The following is a 20021-nucleotide window of genomic DNA, read 5'->3' on the forward strand; positions in this document are numbered from 1 at the left end:
TGAGGAGGCCTTCATTCAATATAACATTCGCTCGCTCTCGTAGGGAGAGGAGATTGACTCAGAGGCGTGAGGAGGAACCACAGACGAGTCGGAAGGCAGCAGCCACGAGAAAAGTCGCCGCAAACGATTAGCCCAAGCTCTGCGGTCCTCTCCATATGAAAGTGACGGGCTCCTTCTCGACACACACGGAATGGGAGTTTCACAACGTGTGTGTGTGTTGATGCACCAACTCTCGCTGCCTCCACCACCCATAGGATGGGTACGCCCAGACAGGTCTCACGAACCTACAGCTCGCTCAGAAACTTAACAAACATAAACTTGCTGGACTGCCATCTCCTGGTCATCTCGCAGCCTGGCCTGGTCTTGTCACTCGATCCTTTAACTCGCGTCGTGTACACTCGCGGGGTCAGGGTTGGCCTCTATCGAAGGTGGAGGCTCTCGAAGGACGCTACTGGGCAGTGTCTGGCTAGGCGCAGTGTGAGGCTACTGGGCAATTGCAGGCAGTCGCCGTCCATCGCCAACGGAGGGCGTTTGAGCGACGCTCACAACAACGGGCGGAAGAGTGCCGGGCGGATAAAGCGCAGCAAGGTGGCACAGTGGGCAGCAGATGTGGTGCATCTGCCGGCCATCTCGGTCGGTCGACCCATGGCACCTGGGTGTGTCCCGTGTCCTCCTACCAGGGGGCCTTTCGCACTTCACGTGATGCCCTCCGAGCCTGGCACGCAAGCGCCGTGGAAACGTCCCCATCACTTAGAGTCGAATGGCGGCTGTTGTGGGTGCGTATCAATGCCAGGGGAGCGGTGATGCAGCAGTTATGGATGCATGTTGAACTTCTTTCGCACCGTACGGAGGCAATCGTGATATGCTACGAACCCGACCACCTCAAATGTGTACTGTACCCGGAGCGATGTATAAACATCGCGACTGGGAAGACAAAGGCGGCCGTGTTGACCTTCATAGGTGTTCGCTAACAGCACTTGCATCAACAGTCTGTTGAAGGCGATACGGGGGTCCTTGTCTGTGTGTGATGCCGGGTGGGTGTGGATAAGGGAGCGTGCGTGACACCTCCTCCTCCTCCACCTGGCGGTGGCTCCGTGCCAGAATGTCAAACTCACTGAACTCTCTAACTCGCTCCTCCATCCCCCCCCCCACATCCAGAGCCCAAAACCTCCCTTACCCCCCCCCCCCTTCCGCCGCCCTTTCCTCGTCAAAATACCTGTGGGAGCCGCCTGTACGGAGGCACGAGGTACGCCAGCGAACAAAAGTCCCCCGCGGATTGATGGGGGGTGGGGCTGATGGTATTGGTTGGAAAGCTGAGAATGACAAATACAACCGCGTGCTCAGGTAAACATTTACCCCGCGTCTTCTTTACTCGCCCCGAACTTTGCAATTCGTTCGAGGAAAGAGGGGGGGCTGGAGAGAGAGGGGGGGTATTGTGATTTGTATCGCATTTGCTCGGCTCTCTCTGTTCCTGTCACTCTCTCCGCCGTGATGCACGGCACAACAAATGCCAGAGCTGTCATCGACATAAAAGCAGCTGGCAAAAATAATAAAGGTTACCCCTCGCCCTCCGCCCAAAGTTTGTTTTGTGTCCGTTTTGATTATCCACCTTCCTTCTATTGAATCCGCGTGTTCCATTCACGCGAAGGTATTTGATTTCTTTCGTGATTACAGCACGTGTTTGTTTGCTCTCCAAAATAAAGTGTACTTGTATTTATTTATCTCTCTTTGCACGGATATATGATCACGCGAGCGTCGTGGCGCTGCAGAGAGCCTGCGCCAGTCACCAAGGCACTCGCGGTATACACATGTAACACACATGTAACACACACGTAACACACATGTAACACACACGTAACACACACGTAACACACATGTAACACACACGTAACACACACGTAACACACATGTAACACACACGTAACACACACGTAACACCAGACCCGACCGGCCACCTTTGTCTCCCCCCTAGTGCTGATGTTGTACACACCCCACCTGGCAGGAACTTTATTCACGCCGAGTCGATCTAGCGGAGGGCCCAGGACCGGTTCAAGATATGTTGTCCGTGGTGGGGACCGTGAGCGCGATTCGAAGTCGGGTCGCCAGGTTCGTAGCGCAGCGCGCTAACCGCTACACTACCTCGCCCCACACTCATACACAAAGATAAAGATCCCCCATATAGCCTTAACAGACTCATACACACACATACACACACTCATACACACACACATACACACACTCATACACACAACAACAACCGCCATTCGCCACTAAGTGGCGGTGACGTCACCACGACGCTTGTGCCAGGCCATGTGCACCTTGAGGCCACGTGATGTGTCGAACGCCCGCGGGCAGGAGGTCACACACACACACATACACACACACGTACCCTGTTGGGCAACAGCTATATGCAATGACCGAGCCGTCGGCCTTGCTTATAGCGTAGCAATCATTGCATCACCGTGACAACCATATCTGGGATTCGGGCGAACGGCATCATCGTGGCTGTTGTAAATCATAAATCGCCGTAAAATGTCACCCGCGCACTCCATCCCACGCAATTCCTCTCTCCCTCCTCGAGCCACTGGCACAGAGGCATCTCTCTGCATTGTGATGAGTCGACCACGCTTCGTTCGTTCGTTCGCTCGGTCGCTTCTCAGTCCGCTGTCCTGGTGAGGGTCGTGGCGGCAGCGCGCTGAGGAGTGGCGGTCCACACCTCCCTGGACTCCAGCACGACTACACTATACACTACACACTACTATACACTACACTATACACTTAACACTACTATACACTACACTATACACTACTATTCACTACACTATACACTACCATGCATTACTATACACTACACTATACACTACACTATACACTACACACTACTATACTACACTATACACTACTATTCACTACACTATACACTACCATGCATTACTATACACTACACTATACACTGCTATTCACTACACTACACACTACTATACACTACACTATACACTACACTGCACACTACTTTACACTACATTCTACACTACACACTACTATACACTACACTATACACATGTCTATTCACGACACTATACACTACTATGCATTACTATACACTACACTCTACACTACTATACATTACTCTACACTACACCATACACTACACACTACTTTATACACTACTATACGTTACTATACACTACACTACACACTACTATACACTACACTATACACTACTATTCACTACACTATACACTACCATGCATTACTATACACAACACTCTACACTACTAAACATTACTCTACACTACACCATACACTACACACTACTTTATACACTATTATACGTTACTATATACTACACTACACACTACTATACACTACACTATACACTACTATTTACTACACTATACACTACACACTACTATACACTACAATTCACTACACTATACACTACCATGCATTACTATACACTACACTATACACTACTATACACTACACACTACTATACACTAACTATACACTACACTATACACTACACTACACACTGCTATACACTACACTATACACTACTAAACATTACTATACACTTCACTATACACTACTATACACTACTATACACTACTATACATTACACTATACACTACTACACTACACTATACACTACACTATACACTACTATACACTACTACACACTACACTATACACTACTATACACTACACTATACACTACTATACACTACTACAAACGACTATAAACTACTATGAACAGACTCGAGCTTCTCCTGGGAAGTCCCAGGCGTTCCCAGGCGAGCCGAGCGACGCCGTCCCGCCAGCAGCAGCAGCAGCAGCAACTTGGTTCTGGGTTGCCCGGTGGAGCTCCAGGTGGGGGTCTACCGGGGGAGGGGGGGGCATCCTTACCATCGACCATAATGACGTACGGCCATATTAATATTAAACCGGTCGGTGAAATCCGCTGCTGGATGAAGACTTCGCATCCTCTGCCGTGGCCACCACCGTGGGCGGTTTGCTTCACCTGACGTCATTGCTGCTCGGTGTCGACGGCTCCTCGCTTCGGAGACCACTCGGCCACTGACGTCAGGGACACCGGGGTTCGAGCGCAGTGCGCCAACCACTGTGCCACCGCTCCTCCTTATATTGCGATGCTGGATCAGTATATAATCAATCAGATGGTTATGGTTAAGGATAGGGCTGAGTGTCAGGGTTAAGGATAGGGTCTAGCTGTATAGTGTAAGTGTGATTTAAAGCTTTCGTGACTGCAGGGATTCAGATTATTGGTTCTTTCTGTAAAGTCACGTAGAAGGGAAACAATACAATAATACAAATATAAACCAATAAAATTCTCACGACGTTTCGACTGCAACACAAGCAATCATCAGGTGTGAAAACCACAACACGCCACTTTTTTTTCAAATTTTCTTGTTGTGGTTTTCACACCTGATGATGATTGCTTGTGTTGCAGTCGAAACGTCGTGATAATTTTATTGTTTTATATTTTTATTATTTTATTGTTTCCCTTCTACGTGACTTTACCGAAAGAACCAAGAATATAGTGTAAGCGTGGTTAAGGTTCGCGATAGGTAGGGGTAGAGTGTCTGGTTGGCTATCTCGCTCCACCCCTAACCCTGTACCCCTTACTTTATTTAAGAATTTGTATTAATTAATTGCCTCTTATGGGGCCACTAGGGGTTTATTAAGTAGCATATACAGCATCTATCGGGGGTGCGGACGCGAGTACCGGGCATACTCGCTCACAGTTACACAACAACAGCTTTGACACCCATCATCACGGGCATTAGTTGATGGCAGATAAAATGACATTTCACGCACACAAAAAAATCATCAAGTGAGAACCTTTGAGACTGATTTAATTAACCATGCAACAACAACAAGTATATTTAGAAAAAATACTCTATAAATCCGTAAACACCCATGATAAGATCAAATAAAATGTGTGACAACGCCAGTGCCTTATAACAAATAACCGTATATACATGAAGTAGCATCTTACGCAAACCGTCAGAACATTCACACGCACGCATATATACACAAAGACAAAGATCCCCCGTATAACCTTAACAGACTGTTGGGGCAAGTGCTGTTAGCGAGAACCTATGAAGACCCGCATGGCACACGAAGGGGTGGGTGGCCAGCACCACGCCCGGCCGCCTTTGTTTCCCTAGTAGCGATGTTTACACACTGCACCAGGTACCCATTCGAGGCTGAGTCGACCTAGGGGAGGCCCAGGATTACTTCAAATAATCGGCACTGGTGTTGGCCGTGAGCGGGAATCGAACCCGGTCGGGTTCATAGCACAGCGCGCGAACTGGTTGCACTACCACGCGCGCATACACACACAGACACACACACAGAGTCACGCACACACACACACAGAGTCACACACACACAGTCACGCACACACGAACCTTCACCGCCATTCGAAAAACCCCCAGCGGTTGCGCTGAGTTGCATAGCGCGGCTCCAGCGTGTCGAGCTGCTGCTGGCTCGCCACCCTCTTGGCTTGTTTATCTCTGCTCGAGATTGTGGCTGCCATCTCGTCTGTCTGTCTTGTTGTGCTGCCTGGTTGGTTCGAGGAGAGGGTTTACGTGGGACGCGCTATAGGTTTGGAGGGGCGTGGGGGGGTTTGGCTGATTTCTCCCCAAGATTTACCCGTCCCACGCCTCCCGCTCGCTCTCCAACCAACAATTCCCCATAAGCTTTGCGAGGAGAGAATTCGGCTGAATGAATGAAGAGCGGGGAATCTCAAGAGACGGACTGGATAATATTTTGATGAAAATGGCCGATGTATTTACATTTTTCCGTTGATGGACATGGGACACAAGAACGACAAACAACAACAACAAAGTCAACATCTGGACTTTTGTATCCCCCCCCAAAAAATATATATCTGGCGACAGTGACGCTTCGGCTGCGGCGGTGACGGCGTTGGTAGTGGCTGGTGGTGGTTGGTGGTTGGTGGTGGTTGGTGGTGGTGGTTGGTGGTGGTGGTTGGTGGTGGTTGGTGGTTGGTGGTGGTTGTTGGTGGTTGATGGTGGTGGTTGGTGGTGGTTGGTGGTGGTTGGTAGTGGTGGTTGGTAGTGGTGGTTGGTGGTGGTGGTGATGGGTGGTGGTTGGTGGTGGTGCAAGATGACGTTGGGACGAAACTGCATTTTAATGCGCCTTCAAGTGAACTCAGATCTTGTTGTTTGGAGTGAGCGGGCGGGGTAATATATAACAAAACACCAACAATAATAACAACTAGTAAGAATTATATACATTTAAAAATGATCTAGCAGTAAAAAACACACACACATACACACATATACACCGACGCGCGAATGGCACTAAGTGTCATTGATAGCCCAACAGTGGCGTTTTGGGCACTGATTTTGTTTTGGGATTTATTATTTTTTTACACAGAGTCGGTTTCACCTTCTTCTGTTCTGTTCTACAGTGACTTCAACAAAGCAGTCGTAATCTCACGCGACATCCACTACGCGTGTTACGAATGAGAGCGAGAGAGTGTGTGGAGCGGTGGGCGCAGTGGTTAACGCACTCGCGGTATGAACCCGGCGACCCGAGTTCGATTCACGCTCACGAGTCAAATATCAGTGACTAGATGGTGCGAGAGTGTGTGTCAGTATGTGTTTACTGCGATAATGTCTGACATAGTGTGTATGTATGTGTGTGCAAACATCGCCACTAGGAAGACAAAGGCGGCTGGGCGTGGTGCAGGCCACCCACCCCCTCGTGTGCCGTGCCGGCCTTCATAGGTGCTCGCTAACAGCACTTGCCCCCTACAGTCTGATACAGGTTATACGCGGGATCTCTGTGATTGTTGATGTTGTGTGTGTGTGTGCGAGAGAGCGTGCACGAGTGAGTGTGTTTACGCGTGAGAGCGAAATAGACTTTGCATACGAGAGAAAACGTGCGCGCGTGATTGCGTGTAGCTGGTGGCGAATAGCTGAAGCGGTCCAGGACTGGGGAGATAAAGGCGGCCGGACGTGGGTTAGGACCACACCATAGCCCCTCGTGCGCCGTGCAGCATCTTCATGAGTGTTCGATGACAGCACTTGCCCCGACAGTCTGTTAAAGGCTGCCCGGGGGATCTGTGTCTTTGTTCTATAGGTGCGTGCGTCCGCGAGGGGTTGCGAGGCGTCCCACGGGAGCGCCTTCACCGAACCCGACAGTCGGATTCTCTGGGCGACTCGAGACGCGGCACAGTTCTCTCCTCTCCCCCTGAGTGTGTTTCCCGTGACCACCGCAACCACCACCAACAACCACCACGCCGCGACTCTCGTTCGTGACCACCACGTGGCGTCCACGCACGAGCAAAATCCCACGGCGAGACACGCACCTGGAGATGGCGTGCAGGGTTATGGCTGAAATGGTCAGAATCGATATTTATATTTGTCTTACGCCTGTTGGAAAGCGTCCGTCTGACTGTGTAGACGGAGGGTCGTGCAGACTCTGCGTGATGTCCTGTTTCTATTTGTTTGGCAACAAAAACGTCGAAGCACCCGTACTCACTACCCCCACTATGGGCCCTTTCCAGGCCACGGCGCGTTCCGAACAGAGCCGGCAGGGTACTCGGCCTCTCCTCTCCACCACTACCACCACCACCCGGGTGCCCTGTAGGAGCGACCATCCAGCGGTGATAATTGTGACCTCCTCAAAGGTTGAAAAAATATATATACAACTGTGAAATCTGGCAGAAGGAAGGACGCGATGGAGAGGCGATGCCCTATTGGGTTGATCCAAAATCAAATCTCCACCTCGCCGCACTGTTTCGGTGTTTGTGTGTTTATTGTTTACATGTTCACCGGCGCGTCTGCTGGCATGGTTGTTTATAGTTGCGTGTGTGGGGTCATTGTTATCGTTGTTGTGATCGATCGATGAACGGCGCCCGTTGACCCGTGACCACCACCTCGTGCTACTTCTGCCTACCCACCGACCTTCCAAAAGCAACGACCATGCAACCAACCCGCAAGGTGCCCCTAGCTTGGCACAGGCTCCGCGGTGGAGTCACTGCCCATCAGGGGCTCACGTCGGCCGCTGTCCCTGTAGTCGCTGTCGTCCCCGCGGTAATGGTGCGCCTGCTTCGGCACAAGCGCGCGGCGGCCACAATTGAGTGGCAAATGTATTCAGCTGCCGTTGTTGTGCTGCCGTTGGTGCTGTTGGTGCTGTTGGTGCTGTTGGTGCTGTTGGTGATGTTGGTGATGCGATTTTCATTTTGCAGGACGGCGGGGGTAGGGGGGGGGGGCGAGTTCGCGGTGGAAAAAGTTTGTAGAGTTGACAGCCGAGACATCATCACCATCAGTGGCACCACCACGACCACCATCACGGTGAAGGGAGAGGTGACGACGATGCTGCTGCTAATGATACCGATGATGATGCCGAGAGGAATAGTGGTGGTGGAGTAGAAGAGGGTCTCCTAGTTTTGGTGTCTCTTCATGTGCAGGGCGAGGTGGTCCGAGCGGGAGAAGGAGCGGCTACACACGTGGCACTGGAAGGGCTTGGCACCCGTGTGCTTGCGGTAGTGCCGCGTGAGCTCGTCCGAGCGCGCGAACCGCCAGTCGCAGCCCTCCCACGTGCAGCGGTAGGGCTTCTCACCTGGACAGGGGAGGGCGAGGTTAGTAGGGGACTCGTCATCATGGACATTATCATCTTGCTCGTTGCCATTCAACCAGCAGCCTGACGGACTCGCAAAAACAAGTCGGGAATGTGGGGAGGCGCAAACCACTTGGCGAATATCCGCTCAGCTACCCCGATACAACCAAGCGTTCTCCGCTGAAAGGAGGGGACTACTCCACTCAGCTATCACCGTGGAAGACGTAGAATGGCTTACAACATTACACATAGCATTGCAACCTGTTGCTTTTTATTATACTAATGACCATTTCCACCTTTGTAGTGATAATCGGCATCATCGTACCGTCGCTGTGCACGTGTGTTTGTGTCAGTGCATGTTTGCTTCAATCACACTCGCTGTCAACCAGGTCGTGTGCGATCTCAACGGGGGAGGGGGGGGTTACTCCGGTGGAATAATTGAATTGATGATCATGATGAGTCACCATCACGATCATCAATCCTGGCCATCATCACCACCATCATTCAACAATCATCCTCGTTTCCCCATGTTCATAATTAAGCATCACAACCCCAACAACATCATCATCATTCACAGCCCCCGCCCCCTCAGCAACCCCCCCCCGCCACGTCACCACCCCCCCCCGCCACGTCACCCCCCCCACCACCACCCACCCCCTACATTATCACCACCACTCTCCGCCAATCAACCCGCATATTTACACACGTGTGCAATCACACACACAAACCGCGTGTGTGTAATCACCACACACGCGCTGCTAACCTACACCGCGTAGCGACCTGTTGAGTCACGCCGCGCAAACCGCGCCGCGATCTGGGGAGACAAACACGGACGGGGAGTTGGTGGGGGAGGGGTGAGTGGTGGGCGGGAGCTGCGGCATCGCCTTCCCCATCATCACTCCGCACAGGAGGTGGTTAATGGACTCCACTCACCCCCTTGCTCCCCCCTGAGAGCAAACACGGGGGGCGGGCAGGGAGCGGGCAGAAGGAGATGGGGGAGCGGGGGATGTGAAGGAGTGGGGATGTGGAGAGAGGTTCTCTACTGCTGGTTTATATTTATCGAACAAAATAATAACCCACTGCGAGAGGGCGCGAGAGAATGAGATTCAAATGAATCGATCATTGATTCGATTTAATTCGGTTCGATCGGGTCGCTGTACCGCCTGTGAGTGGCATCGCATTAGCCGCGGTGCTTTAATCTTCACGCGGCCAATCCGAGTGAAGTGTACGGCAGAGCGCTTGGAACGAGAGGAGTTTCTCTCTCTCTCATAAGAGCCGCGCAAACAAACCCGGGCACCACGAAAGTGCCACCACCTTAAGAGGCACCGTGTGCTGCCCTGGCACGAGGAGCTGCGACGAGGGGCCAGCTGTGAGCTGGTTACGCGAGACGCACCGAGGGGACTCCTGCCTTGAGCGTAAACTAACAATGACCTCAGTTAGCCCCCTCCCCCAGTGTCTGCTGGGACCCAACAAGCTGCACTGGGCTTAATGCAGCCACTCAGAAAACCCGACTCTGCTGACGATTTGGTGCTGGGTGTTCCCGGTTGAGAGTGGGGCTGTTGAGCGTTCGTGAACGCGCGGTGTGAGTGTGTGCCAGTCTGCTTGTGTGGGTATGTCGTGCAATCTAACACCCCCGACCCTCAACTGGCCCATGACTACACGGGGCAGTTTTGGAGAGAGTGGATGGATGCAAGCGTTCCTATAGCTTGGCAGTGTTGCTTATAACCGGCTCCAGTTTGTTTGTCAGCGAGAGATCTCAGTCGAGCGGTATTATGTTTTCACCTTCTACGTAACGATGTGTGAAAGCTGCCTGGGTTAAATCTTCATACAATGTTACGGGTCCTCTCCGCCACAGTTATGCCCTCTCTGCTCTATTCTTGCGAAACGCGGATCCATTTTAGCGGGACATCTGCATCGGCTTTAAAGATTAAAGCTAGCTTGCCTACGAATCATCCTGGGATTAAACCAGACTGGATTTGGGAGCTTACAGATCCTTGAAAGATCTGGACGCAGTCCCATCAGTGAGCTTTTTGACAGGCAAATCTGTGTTGGCTGGGTCATATAGCCCGCATGCCCAGCCACCGCATGCCTAAGCAATTTGGCCGGTACAGCAGCGGCCCCCAACCTTTTTGGCACCGGTTTCGTGGAAGACAATTTTTTCACGGACGGGGGGGGGGTTCATCATTGGGTCTTTCACCCTTTTCAAAGAAGCTCTCCAGCGATGTTTGTTTTTTACTCATTCTGGCTCGAGTTAGCTTGTGGGCTTACCGAAACTGTGACTGAGAGATGTGCGCAGTGCGGGAAAGAGGCGTTGATTAGAATTGCCGATGACCAGTGTCAAGATCAACATCTATGGAGGAGGCTTGTGAAGGACGCTGCTACTGGGCAGTTGGAGGCAGTCGGCCTCCAGCAACAACGGAGTGCAGAGGAGCGACGCTCACAAACAACGAGTGGAGCACCGGGCGACTAAAACAGAGAAAGTTGACAGTGGGGCACACAGGTGGTGCATCTGCAGTCATCTCAGTCAGTCAGCCCATGACACCTGGGTCTGTCCTGTGACTGGTGTTGAAAAGTTTAGGGAGCGGTGGCGCAGTGGTTAGCGCATCTTCTCCCGTACGTCTGGCGCTTCTCTCGTGCTCCTGTGCTCACTGCAAGCAACATCAGTGGTGTTGCTCGCAACCGCTTCGAGCGTGAACGCAGATCAGAGCAATTGGGGCGCCGCGATGGCGTGATGTTAACTACCTCGCCTGCTGTAAAGGGGTGCGTGGGTTCGATCCCGACCCACGACCTTGACTCCTGTATATTTGGAATTTGCGTGTTTTCCACGTGGTCGTGTGGATTTTTCTCCTCCGGTTTTCCTCTCCACATTTAGAATCAACATCACGCGTTGAGAGTATATGGCTGCTATAAATGGCCACATGATAAGCCACTTTTGTTGAGCTGTCATTTGTGGGCAGGTCGCTTCTGAAAAAGAGCTGTACAGCTCAGTGAGCCTTACCTGGTATGAAACTTTTTTTGTTTTTAATCGTATGTAGTTTAACTTCTGTCATAACACGGATGTTCTTGCGCGCTCTTCCATCAATAAATAACAACATCCATCCGCACCTCCACCCCCCCGCATCCGCTCTCACCCACGCGCAAGACAAAGATCCCCGTATAGCCTCCACCCGACCGCTGGGGCACGTGCTGTTTGCGAGTCCCGCCTATTAAGGCCGGGACGGCACACGAGGGGGTGGAGTGGCCGATGTTTTAGACACCGCACCTAGACGAGTGATATCAAAACATAGCCACTGATGTCAGCCAGCCGTGTTCACAACGCTTTGCGCTAAGCACTGCGCCACCGCTCCACCCCGAGAGTGTACAAAATCACTTAGCAGACAATCGGCCCCCTCCTTCCATCGGCCGCACGGACTTCTGGGAGTGTACCAATCCTGCAGCATTGGCTCAACACAAGGACACTTGAGCCGCATCGACATTCAGTGTCTCATCATCAAAGTCGCTTGCTTGGACAGACGTTGGAGAACTTGCCCAGGTGTTTACATGCGAGGACGCCTCCTCTCTCGCCCTTAAGATTTGGGGCGCGGTTAGTTCGGGGTAGGGGGCTGGTTGGCCTCTCCCCTCTTTGCCGTTTCTCTCCCCGCGCTCCCTCCCACGATTTCCAAATCTTGGCTTTGAAGGAACGAAGTTGCAGAAACGCCTTGCAGGCAGGCACCACACGTGGTCGGCTGTTTGGTCTCAGTCAGAGCTACGGCTTCAAGCAAACCCCCTGGCTCTGCCGATGAGACACTGCACGTTGAAACCGGTCCAGAGTTTGCTTGTGTTGAACAAATGCTGCTGAAATCATGCACTCCTCATAAAGGCCGTGTGGCTGACGGGATGTGCAAAGCAATAGTTGCATCTTGATAAGCGGAGGGACAGATCATGAAATGAGCAGGATTCTCTGCAATTCTTCTTTTACCGTGGCTGATGAATAGGATGATGAAGATGGTGTGGAGTGAAAGTGATGCGTGGCTGTACGGTTGGGTTGATGTGAGGACGCGAGCTGCTGATGCTGGCTTTGTGTTGCGCAAGACGGTGGAGTTGGGCAGAAGGAGAGGGAGAGAGGGGGAAGGAGCGAGGGGGGGGGGGGACGGTGTTTGACGAGTGGGCGACCTCACAAAGACATTTTGGGCGAGGGGTGGGAGTCCCCACTACATCGCAAAGAGAAAAATGCTCGCGACAAACAAAAGGAGCCGGGATGAAATATTGCGATCGGAAGGGGGTCGGGGCAAGTTGGCAAAAGAGAAGTTGAAACACAAATAACGAGTGATGATGGTGGTGGGGGGAGGGTGGGGGGCGAGTGCGCTCACCTTTGTTACCTCCACCTTGGTAAATACGGGGCTCGGGGTTGTGAAACCTCGAGACCTGTGGACGCCTCGCTCGGAGAGAGGTCGCGCAATCGCTGCTGCTACTGCAGCTGCGGATTCTGCTGCTTCTGTTGCAGCTGCTGCTGCTTCTGCAGCTGCTGCTTCTGCTTCTGCAGCTGCGGTTTCTGCTGCAGCTGCTGCAGATGCTGCTTCTGCTGCTGCAGCTGCTGCAGCTGCTGCTTCTGCTGCTGCTTCTGCAGCTGCTGCTTCTGCTGCTGCAGTTGCTGCTTCTACTGCTTCTTCTACTGCAGCTGCTGCTTCTGCTGCTGCAGCTGCTGGTGCTTCTGCTTTGCACGGCTGATTTTGATGTCGAGCAACAGCTGTGGATTTGCATCGAGGTGGTTGATGAGCCAGGTGATTGCGTCAGGAGGAGTAGCGGAGTGGTGAATCATCGCTGCAGCGATGATTGATGATTATGCTTCCTCCTTCGTATTCATGAATCGGGGCATTGAGTCGTTCTATGTTCCACGGTCTCTGTTCGGGTGACTACAGTCGCCACACACTGCCCAGTGAGTTTTTTTTATGTTATTGTATTTTTCCATTTGTGCATCACCATCGTGGCGATCATCAGCCGCTAATAGCCGCACCTGCTGCTGTCGCTTCCATGGCTGGTGCAGTGGATCATGCGGCTCAAGGGTTGTGGCCCAGAAACTGAAAAACTTGAAACTATTTTTGTATTTCACCAGGTAAAGCCCCACTGAGCTATGTAGCTCTTTTTCAGAAGCGATCTGCCCACAAATGATAGCTCAATAAAGTGGCTTATCGTCGTGTGGAAATGTAGAGAGACAAATTCAAGCGAACAGGGGGAGAACACGCAATCTCCAAATATACAGGCGGCAAGGTCGGAATCGAACCCATGACCTCCTGCATACGAGGCGAGGCATGTATATGTATGTACGGTATGTTGAACTTCTTTCGCACCGTACGTAGCAAACCGTGCTCATCGGAGGTAGATAGCATCTCGGCCACCTTGGCGCCCCAGGAGCTTTGCGGAAGGGCGATCGAAGCCGGGGGTCGTCCCACGTCGCCGGGGCTTTCGCGAGGAGGAGTAGGAGGGGAAGGTGTTCGTCACTTATGTTGCTTGCGTGTTGCTTGTTTGTGATTTCTGTACGGCTGTTCTGAAGCGTTGTCGGTGGGCTGTGCCGCAACTGTGACCCCCGTTGCTCTCTTCGCGTTCACCTCGCCGGCAAACTGCAGAGGCTCCCGGCACGGTCGAGCTCTCTCTCTCTCTCGACGTGGGACACATCCTGCCACACTCACAGCCCAAGCACGACCCTTGCAGTCTCTCTCTGCCTCTTTTGCCAATGCCCACGGAAGGGGGGAGGGGGCGGAGGGGGGTGACGTCACCACCGTGCCCTTATCCGCGCGCGCGTTGCGTGAGGGCTCGGCGTTAAGTGCAATGACGCCATCACTTTGTTCTTCGGCCACACAAAGGGTGACGTCACCGCGACAAAGAAATACCTGTGGCTTCAGGGACGATGACGTCACGTCTGAACATCGGGTTTAAGTAATAATTTGTCCGACGATCTTCCGGAAGGCTATACCTGTAAAAGGCGAGCCACTCTTCTGGAAGATGTTGGTGAGTATTGGACTTCAGTTTTTAGAAATTTGCGGGGGAGAGGGCAAAATGTCGTAAATTGCCGGTCATTTTCCGGGAACGTCCTCGGCAAGAGAATCCTGCCTCTCTACCTCCACCCGCACCGCTTGGCAGGTGCAGGTCGTGACGCACGGTCACACGCGCATCGGATATGAAGATAGCAGCATTTAGGAATAGGTTTTACCCTTTTAACTGGCACAAAAACTGACACCTTTATTCAAGGCATCATGTTTGCAATAACCACAACACAAGCAGTCATTTTGACTGCTTGTGTTGTGGTTATTGCTTGTGTTGTGGTTATTGCAAACATGATGCCAAGCAATCATTTTGACTGCTTGTGTTGTGGTTATTGCAAACATGATGCCTTGAATAAAGGTGTCAGTTTTTGTGCCAGTTAAAAGGGTAAAACCTATTCCTATATCTTGTTTCTGGCAAAGGAGGTCTCATAATGTAAATAGCAGCATTTGTTCGAGCAAGCATCACCGCTGGCTTTCCCAGATGTGGTTGGCGGTCTGCACGACGGCTCCTCGGTTCAACCCAACGTACAGCGGCAACGCTGCATCAACGCCCACTTGCGCGTTTTCGCTCTGCGTTGTGGAGCAGATGCCGAATGGCACAGAGGACGTCGGATTTGGAGACATTCGTAAAGATTCCGGCTGAGATTGAGGCTCGTGAATGCGAGACGACGTCTTTCAGCGGAGACCCATTGTGTCTGGGACACAATGGGGTGGGTGCGGGGGGGGGGGTGGATAAAGAGATCTGTGGAGTCTGCAGGAGTTTAAGTCTCTAAGATTCTACAGTCGCGTGCATTGTGCGGGAGGCGGGCGTGCGTGTGCGCGCGTGCGGATTGTATTGTAACAGCTTTGATTCCGAGACATACATACGGCCAACACAATTCGCGTTGATGCGATTATTGCATGGGACAAAAGATCGAGTTGTCCATTGTCGACTTGAGTGAGTTCAAAAGATGCGAAGATAAAGATCTCCCGTATAGCCTTTAACAGTCTCTTGGGGCAAGTGCTGCCAGCGATAAACCTGTAGAGGCCGGCACGGCACACGAGGAGGTGCGCGTTGCTCACACCACGCTCGACCGCCTTTGTCTCCTCAATGCTTATGTTTGATAAACCGCATTGGAGATTTATTTAAGGCTGAGTTGACATAGGAGAGGCCCGGGACCAGTTCAGATATATATCACTGGTGTTGGCCGTGAGCGGGAATCGAACCCGGGTCGCCGGATTCCTAGTGCAGTGCGCTAACCACTACACTACCCACACATACACAGACAAGCACTTGTACATGAAGTGACACATGAACTCACACTAAGGAAACATTCCCCTGTGTAGACTTTCACAGACTGCTCGGGCAAGTGTTGTTAGCGAGTAGCGCCAATGAGGGCCTACAAGTTGCACCTATGATGAATGGGCGGTGTGGACAGAGCCACGCCCGGCCGCCTTTGTCTCTTGAGTGCTGATGTTTACACACACACACTTACAACTCACACATAGGCTATAACACACACACAGGCGCACACACCCTTAACACATCAGTTTGCCACCTCGCCGATGTTTACACACCACACGAAGTATACGATCTTATATTAGTCGACCTAGGAGGGAGCCTCGGGGCGGTTTGGATACCACTCGCCACTGATGTTAGCCGTGGGCAGGATTTGAACTCCGGTCGCCTGGTTAGTAGCGCAGCTCGCTAACCGATGCACACACACACACTGACAATAACACACACACACTGACAATAACACACACACACACTGACAATAACACACACACACTGACAATAACACACACACTGACAATAACACACACACACACTGACAATAACACACACACACTGACAATAACACACACACACACTGACAATAACACACACACACTGACAATAACACACACACACACACTGACAATAACACACACACACACTGACAATAACACACACACTGACAATAACACACACATACTGACAATAACACACACACACACTGACAATAACACACACACACACTGACAATAACACACACACACACTGACAATAACACACACTGACAATAACACACACACACTGACAATAACACACACACACTGACAATAACACACACACACACTGACAATAACACACACACACTGACAATAACACACACACTGACAATAACACACACACACTGACAATAACACACACACACTGACAATAACACACACACACTGACAATAACACACACACACACTGACAATAACACACATACACTGACAATAACACACACACACACTGACAATAACACACACACACTGACAATAACACACACATACACTGACAATAACACACACACACACTGACAATAACACACACACACTGACAATAACACACACATACACTGACAATAACACACATACACACTGACAATAACACACACACACTGACAATAACACACCCACTGACAATAACACACACACACACTGACAATAACACACACTGGCAATAACACACACACACTGACAATAACACACACACACTGACAATAACACACACACACTGACAATAACACACACACACACACTGACAATAACACACACTGACAATAACACACACACTGACAATAACACACACACACTGACAATAACACACACACACTGACAATAACACACACACACTGACAATAACACACATACACTGACAATAACACACACACTGACAATAACACACACACACACACACCGACAATAACAGACACACACTGACAATAACACATACACACTGACAATAACACACACACACTGACAATAACACACACACACTGACAATAACACACACACACTGACAATGACACACACACACTGACAATAACACACACACACTGACAATAACACACACACACTGACAATAACACACACACACCGACAATAACACACACACACTGACAATAACACACACACACTGACAATAACACACACACACACTGACAATAACACACATACACTGACAATAACACACACACACTGACAATAACACACACACACTGACAATAACACACACTGACAATAACACACACTGACAATAACACACACACTGACAATAACACACACACACTGACAATAACACACATACACTGACAATAACACACACACACTGACAATAACACACATACACTGACAATAACACACACACACTGACAATAACACACACACACACCGACAATAACACACACACACTGACAATAACACACACACACTGACAATAACACACACACACTGACAATAACACACACACACTGACAATAACACACACACACTGACAATAACACACACACACTGACAATGACACACACACACTGACAATAACACACACACACTGACAATAACACACATACTGACAATAACCGACACACACTGACAATAACACACACACACACTAACAATAACACACACACTGACAATAACACACACACACACTGACAATAACACACATACACTGACAATAACACACACACACTGACAATAACACACACACTGACAATAACACACACACACTGACAATAACACACATACACTGACAATAACACACACACACTGACAATAACACACACACACTGGCAATAACACACACACACTGACAATAACACACACACACTGACAATGACACACACACACTGACAATAACACACACACACTGACAATAACACACACACACTGACAATAACACACACACACTGACAATAACACACACACTGACAATAACACACACACACTGACAATAACACACACATACTGACAATGACACACACACACACTGACAATGACACACACACACACTAACAATAACACACACACACTGACAATAACACACACTGACAATAACACGCACACACTGACAATAACACACACACACTGACAATAACACACATACACACTGACAATAACACACACACACTTATAATAACACACACACACTGACAATAACACACACACACCGACAATAACACACACACACTGACAATAACACACACTGACAATAACACACACACACTGACAATAACACACACACACCGACAATAACACACACACACGGACAATAACACACACTGACAATAACACACACACACACTGACAATAACACACACACACACTGACAATAACACACACACACTGACAATAACACACACACACTGACAATAACACACACTAACAATAACACACACACTGACAGTAACACACACACATACAGGCACACCGCCTACCCTTAAGACCACAGCTTTCCACCTCTCCGACCACATTTGTCTCTCTCGGTTATTGTGGTGTCATTCACGCGCGCACGCGATGCACGGATCGCTCCGGCCCCCTCCTCCTCCTCTGCCCCATCCCCACCAGCCACAGGGTAATCCCGCGGCGGGGGGGGGGGTCCCAAGGGGGACAATGACGACGAGATGGGGGAATGGGCAGGGGGGATGTCGCGCCTATGACTGAGCTCAAGCGATTGAAGATGATTCAAAGTTCATCCATTCTTCACCGCGAACCTTGTAATCTGGCCGGTAACCTGTCCCGGATACATCTCGGCTAAATTGTCCCTTGTTGTCGTTACGTTTCGTGCTATTTTAGATCCCTCTCAACATTGAGAGCCTGCGCTCAGTTGTGCAACATTTAGACTGCAGCAGAGTAGTGTATTGGCACAGAGGCAGCTGCCACTGAGGGGGGGGGGGTCCTTTTGGAATACGTGGGACGAGTGGTGATACAAAGGTGCCGTGAGTAGCCGCAAACACTTCACTGCACAAGCGGCCTTCATCCCTGCCTATGCATGCAAAGCGTTCTTGTCGGTATCATCCACGAATCCTTTGCTGAGTAATGAAGGTGTTCTTGAGTGAGAAGATGATACTACCCCACCCGCCAACCCTCTACTTGTGATGGTTCGAGGAGAGGGGGGTCCGGCCGTGGTGATGTCGCCAGCGGCGATCTCTGTCATCAGAGACGTGGGCCACGGCGCGAGCATCACCACGTGACCCCGGGAATGTCGAATTAAGATCATTCCACACAGGGCCAGGGAAAGCGGCGAGCGATCAGTGGTGGGTCCCCCCCCCCCCCCCCCATGAGACCCCGGAATATTGGGATTCAATTGATAATCACCAGAGGAAATGCATCCGAAGACGATGTTTTTTTTAATGAATGTAGGGCCCCTATTTAAAACAAACCTTGACGTTTCGTGCCAGATCCCCCGCCCCGTCCCCCCCCCCCTTGGGAAGTTTATACATAGGCCTGTGTGTTTCAATGATGTGTCAACACTCTATTATTAGCTCTGTTTTAATCAACATAATTATAGCGTTTGTACAGATGACGGTCACACGCAAGCACACACAAAATGACAAAGGTCCCCTGCATAGCCTTTAAGAGACTGTTGGG

At 50.6% G+C, this 20021-nt stretch overlaps 1 protein-coding gene across 1 annotated transcript in view; it reads right to left on the bottom strand.

The window, feature by feature from the left end:
• Positions 1-4860: 4860 nt before the first annotated feature.
• The window catches only part of LOC116943029 (Krueppel-like factor 5), a 53148-nt gene continuing 37987 nt past the window's right edge, over positions 4861-20021 (bottom strand). Inside the window, exon 4 of the mRNA XM_032955637.2 lies at positions 4861-8622. Within this exon, the coding sequence (XP_032811528.2) occupies positions 8444-8622 (179 nt within the window). The 3' untranslated portion in view covers positions 4861-8443. The remainder of the gene's footprint in view (positions 8623-20021) is intronic.

The sequence above is a fragment of the Petromyzon marinus genome, chromosome 16, assembly GCF_048934315.1.
Source record: "Petromyzon marinus isolate PM22_M1 ecotype Great Lakes invasive population chromosome 16, UKy_Petmar_22M1.pri1.0, whole genome shotgun sequence".
Taxonomy (NCBI): Eukaryota; Metazoa; Chordata; class Hyperoartia; order Petromyzontiformes; family Petromyzontidae; genus Petromyzon; species Petromyzon marinus.